Source organism: Styela clava, chromosome 10, assembly GCF_964204865.1.
Source record: "Styela clava chromosome 10, kaStyClav1.hap1.2, whole genome shotgun sequence".
Lineage (NCBI taxonomy): Eukaryota > Metazoa > Chordata > Ascidiacea > Stolidobranchia > Styelidae > Styela > Styela clava.
In genome coordinates, this window is record NC_135259.1 from 11,791,534 (window position 1) to 11,802,919 (window position 11,386).

General features: G+C 32.9%; 1 protein-coding gene across 1 annotated transcript; it reads left to right on the plus strand.

The window, feature by feature from the left end:
- The first annotated feature begins 1,263 nt into the window (after positions 1–1,263).
- On the plus strand, positions 1,264–8,165 carry LOC120337828 (translation initiation factor eIF2B subunit gamma-like). The gene is made up of 11 exons (XM_039405721.2): positions 1,264–1,473; positions 2,320–2,471; positions 3,698–3,854; positions 4,314–4,402; positions 4,724–4,851; positions 5,432–5,577; positions 6,198–6,385; positions 6,860–6,946; positions 7,032–7,180; positions 7,383–7,486; positions 7,956–8,165. The coding sequence occupies exons 1-11, from the start codon at positions 1,314–1,316 to the stop codon at positions 8,009–8,011; spliced, it is 1,416 nt and encodes a 471-aa protein (XP_039261655.2). The 5' UTR covers positions 1,264–1,313; the 3' UTR covers positions 8,012–8,165.
- Positions 8,166–11,386: the final 3,221 nt, after the last annotated feature.

Here is an 11,386-nt window from a genome sequence, read left to right on the forward strand (position 1 = left end):
CATTAAGTACCTGATTCTGTATCGTAACACAGATTAACTTGACAGCCAACTATGCTCTCCTTTATTTCATTTGAATTGTAATTTTCACTTTGACCGATAGAAATTTTGTTCCAATATTATAGTACATAATAGTTACCTAATATTGGGATATAGAATGCCCAAATTCACATATAGACTTTTCACTGCTGATGACTATCCCAATGTACTGAAACTTTTAAAGTCGTGTTATGCTCCGATATATGCCTCAGTAATATTGACGAAGATTTGAATTCTTATTTTGCTTTGACATAAGGTTTACATGAGTAGGAAAATTCGTTTGCAGCGCTCAACAAAGATGATGAAATAATTGGTGTTTTTGTTAAAGTTGTTCCATAACAAGCAAAATTAATTACTATTGTTACTATTGTATACTAATTACTATGTTAATACACCTGTTTTCAATCTTCTCCGTGCCTTACCTAGTTTTCCGCTTTATTACTTATCCATTTTAATCGGTAAGTATATTGATAGGTATTTGTCTGTCTGTCTGTTAGATGCACGCGATATCTCACGAAAGCGAGATTGGATCTGCTGCAGATTTTGCATGTGCATTCATCATATCTCGTACCAGAAGCTTATTGATTTTGGGCGAATTATGTCGTATAATTAGCAAGTTATCAATTAATTAGTGATGGGACACAAGGTGTCACTATGGAGTGAGAGCGCTGTTTTGGGATCCCCTAACTTTTGATCGACAAGTCTTCGTCCTCTGACCGATATTCTCGTTTTATGTTTAATTATAATTTACCGCTTATAAACTTCTCATGATTGAACAGTGTTGTAGTAGTATTTTGTTTTCAATATAAGTTAGACATCTCTCCACATACATAATTAAGCATGTCCATTGAAAAGCACAGATGCAGGCTTATGGTACTACCTGGCTATAATAAAAGAATTACTGTATAATGAGAAAACTGAATTTGTTAAGCAGGTAGAATCTTCACACTGTCTATTTTTTTAGCTGCTTTGTAGGCTGTACAGTAAATGCTGTTTTTCCAGACAGTATTCACTTGAAGTGTTTTAAGTAATGGGAAATCGCTATTTGCTAATATCTCAGGTCCTTTAGTGGGCATTTGTGAATACATTTGGTAAACTTCTATAAAAAATTTGTGCCTAATATAAACATTAGATTATTTTCAATCAAGGCTATTTTTATATTATATTAATCATCATTGGATTGGATTTAATTTATTTAATAATATATGTTAAATTATGCAATTAATACTTATAATTTCATTTAATCAGAAACTAGAATAGCACTGATAAACTTATATATGGTAAAAAATATGGAATTTCAAGCTGTTATCATGGCTGGAGGCAGGGGTGATCAAATGAGTGATTTAACGTCCAGCATTCCAAAACCTCTTCTACCTATTGGGAATAAACCTCTGATCTGGTATGCAGTTAATACACTGGAAAGAGTTGGTTTCAGAGGTAAGTACAAATTACATATAGACAGCAGATTAGCTGTTTCACCAGCTGTTTTATTAGGCAAATTTATGGTCAAGTTGGAGATATGTATTAAACTCGATACGATTAAATTTTATTGACATGATTTTGTAATGGCCAGTTTGATGGTGTTTTCGATACGTTACATCACCCATTAAAACAATTCTGTTGTTAAGGTTTTGACGTTTAATGACTTTGTATAATTTAAGATATCCGAGTTCCGAACTGCTATGTCTCACTCTCACACATTCCTTATTCAACTCTTATGTGGCAAATATGTCCCATGCCATAATTAAATAAAATTATAATGAACTACAGTAAATCTGTTTGAATGATTTCAGAATTTTCACCTATTCATAGAACATGGGCCTAAATCACTTTAATTCCATGCAATTTTTTCAATTGGCACTGCCAGTATTTTGATACATTTGCTTCGCAACGCTTGTTAGTGCTTATGAAACGCATTCGCAATTCCAAACCAAATACATTTGCTGTGCAATTTTGATCCACATAGTTTATGTGTAATAAAATGAAATCAAATATTGTGCAATTTAGTTTCATTTTTATGTTTTTTCTTCTATATTATAATTGCCAAAGTACAATAGACCTAGTAATGTTTGTACTTTACTGTGTTTTTGCCCTGATCAATGGCTGTCAAGCATGCAATATAAATTTAATACAGAACCGCGAGTTATAAAAAAAAATAAGTAAAAATATTACATAATGGTTCTTACTTGAAGTTCAAGTCAGCATCCGTCATTACTGTACTTTTAAAGAGCAAATGGGTCTCAGGTGTTATTAACTAAGATCTATCCTTTCCACTTGTTACAGAAATCATAATTATTACTATGAATTCAATAGTAAATTCAGTAAAGCAAGCAATATCTTCACTGAAAAATATAAATGCTGATATTGTGGGAATATCAGAAGATTTAGACTGGGGAACGACAGACTCTCTTAGACATATCAAGGATAAAGTAAAGGTATTCATGTACGGTTATCTGTCTGTTGTCTACTTGAACTTTATTTACATATTTTCATGAAGAATATTGGAACAATAGCCGCTTATCTATATACAAAATACAGACAAGGCCTGTACAGTAGGCACATAGTAATAAGCGTTAGAAACACACACTGAAAGAGTTCACAGGTTCGAATCTTGTGGGGGATAATTATGTGCATGATGATGGTTGTACTCCTCGTCGCCGTAGGGTTACAGCTACCACCACCATCATGTCATTGTATCTGAGACAAATAGCTAGATGAATATTCCCATACCTGGCATGAACCAGGCGAAAAACTGTGTATTGCTATATGTTTAACCCTTTCCGTGCGGTGGGCAGGTATACGTACCCACGACAAAAGTCGCTAGATTGCGGCGGGTTATGTTGATATACTCCACTGTTTTATTTAGCAATCCGTCGCAAACTGTTGGTCTAGTTTTTCCGGGTTTTAGTTTATTGACAAGAAGTCTTCTTCGAGATTAACATAAGCGACGGTGAATCTCGCTTTCGTTTACGACGGGAATTTTATTTGCGGCGGAACGAGGGAGTGTTTTTGAAATTTATGCAAATTTCGGTGTTTTTGGGTGGTAATAGAAGACATATTATCCCTTCTATCTACCAAAGTATTTTGAGTTAGATCACGAAATTGCTACAGCAATAGTATGCTGTTGTTTGCCAACCACGAAGCGGTAACAGTAAAGGATTTAGCGAATATTTCTATTTTTTATCACGGTTTGAAGTTTCAACTCCCAAGAAAAAAAAATGCCTTTTTCCTATCCGGTTTGTGACTCAGACCACCACTTTTGAAAAAACTTTTTTTTTTAATTGCCAATTGGAAGCTCTTTGAATAAGCTTTCCAACGAGCCGTCAGTGGGCAGCAGAGGATCATTAGTTTTTCGTTAGTCGATCGATTAGTTGTGGGGGTACAAATGCATAAAATCGGCGTAGCAAATACGATTATTTAATAAAAAATAAAAATCGCATGGAAAGGGTTAAGCCATCTTATCGTCTTTCCTCTGCCTTGAAATAAATATGAAACTCCTATCCTATCTTAAAACCTGAATTTCTTATGTCTGCTTGATCAACTGTAAAACGTCATGATCCTATATTATCAATACTTTATTTTTTGTTTATATCAATTCAGTGTATTGTCTATGTTAAAATGAGGTAGAGAATGAAAGTAAATCAAACATGTATATTTTCAGTGTGATCTTCTTGTGATGAGTTGTGATATACTATGTGACTTTGAGCTTCACCGATTAGCAGATGTTCATCGACTACATAATACTGCCATCACAATGTTGCTTGCTCCTGCTCGGCCTGAACTTGAGAATGTTCCAGGTGTCAAAGCAAAAAGAAAAAGTAACGTTTGTATTTGTATATCTTTAGATTGTGTAAGATTGGATGTATTAAATTTTATTCAGGAGAGAGTGAAAAGTGGTGTAGCACCTATAGAGTGAACCATGGAGTATTTCTAGTTATTATTCATGATTTGAGAATAGGTAATTAATTAGATGATTCCACATGCATCTGCTTAAAGTCGTGACCAAAACAGTATTTGCAAGTAATACTCTATGATGTCGAGAGAAGTCCAGCAATATTCTCACACATAAGTATTTCTCTTAGTATTGCACCTGTAAACTCCTGCGGGCCATCAGTGTGTTAATATCAAGGACAATTGTAACTGTTAGCATGACATGCAACCTATCAAGCCAAATGAATATTCTAGCCTGTCAAAAATATCTTTCTTCATTAAATTGTGTCGGTATTATGCTCTCAATATGAGCTTCCTTAAATTATATTAAACTTGTTTCCTTACAGGTAAAAAGCCAAGAGAAATCATCGGTCTCAGCAAAGCAAAATGTTCAAAATGCAGAGTTGTATTTCTCGAAAATGAGGCAGATGTAGAGGTATCTATTGTAAACTATAATTATTCAAGCGACAGTTTACACCTTATGTTTACAAACTATTCCAAGTTTCCAACCACCAGTCAACATCATTGCTGTTAAAATTGTTCGATTAATTCTAAATTGCATACTAGCGAAGTTTGGACTAAATTAGAATCTTTAATAACCTCGTTAACACCACATTAGCTAGTCATTATTTCAATTCCTAAATAAATCATCATCACCATATTTTTGTGTATCACCAACCAACTAATTATTATCAAATAATTGCAAAATTGTTCAACATCCGTTTTACATAGTTAAACAACTTCATTTCTGTTTAAGGAAGAAGCTATGTCACTAAGCAGATCTCTGTTGAAGCAACAACCATGCATTCATGTTCGAACAGATCTTACAGATGTTCATATGTACATAATTAGGAAATGGGTTGTTGATTACATCACGCATAACAAGTACTGTAGTGTTTTTTCGTTGTTGCAGTATTTTTTATCGAATAGACTGATTGAATTTAAAATTATATTAATTTATACATTGTAGCTAGATCAGTCGCTCAGTTTGTTGAGTTTTAAAACACATTTCCAATTCCATAGTTTTAAAATAGTTTCAACATTCAATTTTCATTATTCAATACACTGCTTTTTTATATTTCTTTATACCTCCTCCTGGTGAGTTAGCTCTTATTCTTGTGATGGGATCATAAGCTCTTTGCGCTTCAACAAATCATGATCCGCTCAGATATTCTCATTAGTGGGTTTTAAGCACACATGCTCCAGACAAGGATGAAGGATCCATAAGGCTGCTGTTTGGGTATAGAGACTAACTAGGTGTCAAAAAAATTTCAATTGATTCAAACAATAGACTGCTTTTTCTTTGTTTATCTCCAAAGCATTTGAAACAATCCTAATTATTTTTTTATTTCCTGGCTTTTTAAGAGTCATCAATGTGTGTAAATATAAAAATATAAATTATTATTATTAAGTTGTTTAATGTTTATTCTGTGATTCTAAAATATAAAATTGCATGTTTTGGCAGGTCAAAGAGATCAATTCGGGGTGAACTTTTACCTTATCTTGTTAAAAAGCAATGGAGAAAACCTGCGGAAGTTACAAAAGAAAGTGAAATATCAATTGCAGATCCTACCAACACAACAACAGACGAAATAGAGTCTGATCCTAGAGGTGCGGCAATATCTTTTTTCATATTCATCATCATTCAGCAGGTCAGATGGGAAGGAACGCCACCAACCACGAGTTCTTAACAATCTTAAGATAAAAATGTCTTCATTTAAAATAAATCAAAATGGCATAGATTTAATGCTGAGAACCGAAAAAATCAGTGTCTGTCTTTACCATTCCTGCTTTACCAAATTGAAACACATTGAGAATCCATCGACTTATGTGTGTTTTGTGATATACTTTTGAAAATATAAGAATGTATTCAGATTCAGAGTGGTGGTTTAATCAGTTTTGGCCATTCTTGCTTCATTTACTGGTTTGTCGTACCTCATACAACAAGCACAAGAATGTATGAAATTCAAACATAACCTCATTAAATAACAAGTTACCTCTTTATTCAGGAATTTTAAGAATTTATTATTTGGGTTTGTTTATAACTTTATGATGAAATGCCGAATCAATTCTTTTTGAGTAAGTGTAATAATGTGCTCCAAGCAGACGTCTTTACATTAATAATGTGTGGTGATTGGTGAATATCTGAATTTGAAAGATGAGTTATGTTTGGAAAAGTGTTAAGGATTTGTGCTATTTGCTGAAAAGCTTGTTGACATTTTATATTTCAGATATATTTTCTTATCTTCGACAAGACAGTGCAATTGAAAGAGTTCTTAATTTAAGTTTGAAAACAAAACCATTGCTACATTCCGGTCATAAAACAGAAGATCAGTTATCAGTCCATGCCTATGTTTATGAAGCTGGATTTTGTATGAGAGTGAACACTTTATCAGCATTTGTTGAAGCAAACAGATTGGTAATACTTCTTAATTAGGCATTAAGTTTCATTCATCCATCTTTGTTAGAATTGTTCTAGTCTTTTCTATATTTAATTACAGATGGCAAAAAAATATTTCAATTATTGCTCCAAATGTCACTGAACTTCCACTAATTAAGTCTTTTCTATATTTAATTAGATGGCAAAAAAAATTTCAATCATTGCTCCAAATGTCGCTGAATATTCGCTAATTAATAAGACTTTTCCATATTTAATTACAGATGGCAAAAAATATTTCAGTTATTGCTTCAAATGTGAATTTCCATTAATTAGGTCTTTCCTATAATTAATTACAGATTTCAAAAATATCTCAATTATTGCTCCAAATGTCACTGAACTTCCACTACCTAAGTCTTTTCTATAATTAATTACAGATGGCAAAAAATATCTCAATTATTGCTCCAAATATCGCTGAACTTCCACTAATGAAATCTTTTCTATATTTAATTACAGATGGCAAAAAATATCTCAATTATTTCTCCAAATGTCGCTGAACTTCCACTAATTCACACTAGTGTGAAGGTTGAAGAAAAAACCCAGGTAATTTGTCATTTCATTTTTATGATCTTCAACAGTAATTAGTACCCTGATTGAGTATTTATCTGACTTTTATATTGTTTTCCAGATTGGTTCTGATAGCATGGTAGCAGAAGATAGCGTTATTGGTACCAAAGTATCGGTAAAACGTTGTACTATTGGAAAACATTGTGTCATTGGAAACCAAGTTCGACTAACAAATTGTACTATTTTAGACAAGGTGGTGATAAAAGATGGGTAAGCTTATCAGTGTTGATAAGGTTTTCTAAGATAGCAATAATAGTGTCAACTCTCAATCAAGGCATTTCAGGAATTATATTTTCTTGCTAAAAATGGTTTTAGAGTTACAAATACTGTAAAAGAACTTTTTCTCAACTACTAATAGTCATGTTTTTTATTTGTTAAAATTTCCGTAATCGGTGGTTATGCTTACTTTCAGTTGTACTATCCAAAATAGTGTAATTTGTGAAAATGTGGAAATTGGTGAAAAATCTACTGTAAAAGATTGTTTAGTCGGATCTCAACATGTTTTACAACCAGGATGTAAGTTATTTTTTTATTTCATTACGTATAAACTACACCTGTTATCAAAATGAATATGAAAATAAAAATATCAATGATAAGTTGGCACTTTTTGCTAAGCATTAGTAGGAGAATGCTCATTGAGTTTCATGTCTCGAAAAGGAAAGTTTGAAACTCATAAAATATGATGACATAAAAATGTTGATAGGTGTGCAGTTGGATAAAATAGGCTGGCTAACAAATAGCACATGGCAAAACAAGGTTGGATTCCACTATTTTGGGAGTGCAGAACTGGAAAATTGTATCCTATGCTGTACACATTTTTTAAATGGTCTTTATGTGCAGAATAGTTTTTCTATAAAAAAATAACAAATCCGACTGGGTATTGTTTGAAAATTGTTTATGGCCACTCTCATATTAGTAACGACTCTTGAAATGGATCTCATTTTAGTGTTTTCAAAATGCATCCACATTGTTTTTTACGTTTCAGCAAATATTACGAACGAATCATTGGTGGAGAGTACAACCATGATGGATTTCGAATGATTGATGAAGATTAGTAAGTTGCCCTGGAAGAAAAATTTGAATAACCATGCTTTGAGATTAAGCACTGAATGCTTGTTGGATAGTTGGTGGATGCAATTATTACTGCTGCTATTAGGGGAATATCGGAATAAAATCGATTCTGCTTTCTGTCTAATCCGTATATTCTTTTTCTTCCTGTATAGTGTGTACGTATAGGATTGAATAAACATAGGTAATCAGGTTGAGAGCAGCAGTGGTATTTAGGGGGTTTGCGCGAAACTATTCGTGTTTTTTGTTATGTGTTAAATCTATGAGAATTTATGTGTCGTGTTCTGAGATAAGAGAACCTGATTTTAGTGGGTTTGATTCGAAACAAAAACTTGTTATTAAAATTTTGAATCGCCGCCAGTGTTCCCTCTAAGGTGTGCGCGTGTGCGCGTGCACACAGCTTTCAGAGGGTGCGCACACGCATTTCGATGTAATGTAACAATGTGCTCCGTTGGCAGATTGAGAAAGTCTGTTGTTGGCCCACTTATTACCCGGTTAGAACGCCTAAATTTCTTCATTGGTTTTTGCACAAATATTAGTTATTTCCAAAAAAGTGCGCACATACCAAAATTTCTGCGCTCACTGATTACAAACCCTTCTCCATTATTAGTAGTTGGTAATGCTTGAAGTTTGATTAGTTGATCGATATTTTAAAGCTTATTTTATATGAAGTGATGGCTTGATAAATAGAGTGAGTTTTGTGGCTAAATTAGTGAAACCAGCTAGTTGAGAGGGGAAAATCAGATTTAGTGTTGGCGGGGTAGGGTTCATTCTGGGGTTCGAGCAAAAAATATAGTGCAGTATGCCCCCAGCTTTTCGTTCGTTTTGGGAGGGAGTGTTTTCAGATTTATGAGGTGGTACACCATTTGCTATTATCGATGAAACTATTGAATGGTGGACAAAGCCGTCGCCTACCAGCAGTTATGTGAACCATCCTACGGCGGCGAGGAGTCCGGAAATCCTCGCACATAATTATCATCGCGCAGGGTAATCAGAGTTGCGGTGACAAGCTACTATTATGAAAAGATAAATAAGCACAAATTTGACGAACTAATGATTGAATCTAGATCTCAAGTTTGACCCGATAGTCAACATTACTACCCCCATTGCAATAATATATATGCATTTAGGATAAGTGTGGCGCATCGTGCAAAGAGAGAGAGTTTATTTCATTTTGTCAAACCAAGAAAACAATTTATGCACACATGAACAAATATCAAAAAAAATAGTTTTCGGTATATGACTGGGGGGCAACGATACGACCTTTGGGGGTCATCAGAGTCAGTTGCCACCCAATTATATTAAATAAGCATAAAAATAACAGGTTCGTGTCAATATTTCAATGTCTCTCACGATTTATACTATGTACAATATTTACATGAATTTACTATTCTTAATTATGGAAGCATTCTTTTAAATAATAGGATTTTGCACAAATTGAAATTATATTGCAAAATATAAAATGATCAAAACGAAAAAAAGTGGGAAAGCAGGTCAGACAAGCTACCCCTTATTTGGGTAACTTGTTTTATTGAATGAATTTAAGTTAAACATAACAAGTGGGATTTTGAACAAGCGAATATGGGTAGAGTTCTATTCTACACACACTAGTGCAATGTAATCAGATGCATGGGTTGAGTCATCAAAACAAATTAGAATTTGGTTTAAACAACAAAAAAATGCATTTCAAAAATGCAATACATTGTAAACTTTGTATAAACAAACAATCGATATTAAAATATCAAGAAAGTTAATGCAAAAACAAAACAGTTGACTTAATGTAGGAATAAATAAGATTCAATATTTCATAACACTATGTGAAATGATTCAGAACACTTTAAAAATAAACATCAAATATTAGTGTTTGTACATAGAAATAGAACAATTCATAAATCAAGGCCATTTATCCAGATTTTTACACTAATTGGTAGTAAATGGATTAATTTATCATAGATTAGCCAGGGATCTCAAAAGGAAAGTATTGAGATATCGTTGGTAGGTCAAAGGTTGATGAAAAAGAGCTAATAACTTAGCATATTAACTTCATAAGATAGAAAAATTGAGTGGAACATTTTATTACACAATTAGGGACTCTTTTACATGAGAGCATTTAATAATAGCAATCAAAAAATAAATCAAATAAAGAGCTCATGTCAACAAGGAAATATCATGAATGCATAAAAGCTTGGCATATTAAATTTATAATATAGAAAAAAAGAATGTAACATTTTGTAATATGATTTGGGACACTTCAAATGTGATATTAATAGTAGTTATCAAATATAGAGATAAAGAGCACATGTTAGCGAGGAAGTAACTTGAAGGTAGATATAAGGTTGGCATAACTCTATAAAATGGAAAATGAGAAATGTAACATTTATAACTTGATTTCGAATACTTTGAATATGAACATTAAATAATAGTAATAGAGTATAAGAAAAAATCAAATAAAGAGCTCATGTCAACAAGGAAATATCATGAATGCAATACAAGATTGGCTCATTAACTTTATGATATAGAAAATAAAGAATGGAACATGATTTGGGTCACTATAAATGAAATATTACGGTAGTTATGAAATATATAAATAAAGAGCACATGTTGCCGAACAAGTAACATGTATGTAATATAAGCTTGACTTAACTTTATAAATGGAGAATGAAGAATGAAATCTCTTGCATCTCTTGATTACATGGCGTGGTTCAAATTCCGTACCCACATGGACTGATAACCGGAGGAGGGCCGGGGTTCGTCTTATGATTAAGCCGTATCATCGGATTTTCTCTCCCCCGGGATAAATATGAAAAATCTTATTTTGTTTTACACTTGCGATACCAAACGATATCTGCATGCAAGAATAAAATCGTGTTATTTTTCCCTCGCTTTTTTGTGTTGGGTTTATTTTGATTGTAAACCTGTCGATAGTGTAAAGAATAAAATATCATGCCTGTTTTTGTAAAGAAAGATAAACTTGAAATCCGCGAGCTCCGAGGTGCTAATCTTATTGTAGTCCTAAATATAGTACATATTTAGCTACAATGTGATATATCATATCACCCATTTCATATCATCCAATTGTGGTTCATACTACAATGGCTTGAAACTAGACTGCCCTGGGTCATAATTTTAGTTTATATTATAATGTAGTTGTGTACATTGTGTTCTTCTGATTGTGACATACAATAGTTTGACTATTCCTTCCCTTAGTTTGCCATATATGTATAACTAATAACCCATAATTGCTCATCTTAATTGCAATTTAGATACAAAGGATAGGAGGGCCTTGATCTAATATATATCGTATTATACTCTGTATTGAATTTAATGTGATCAATATTCTTTTAATTA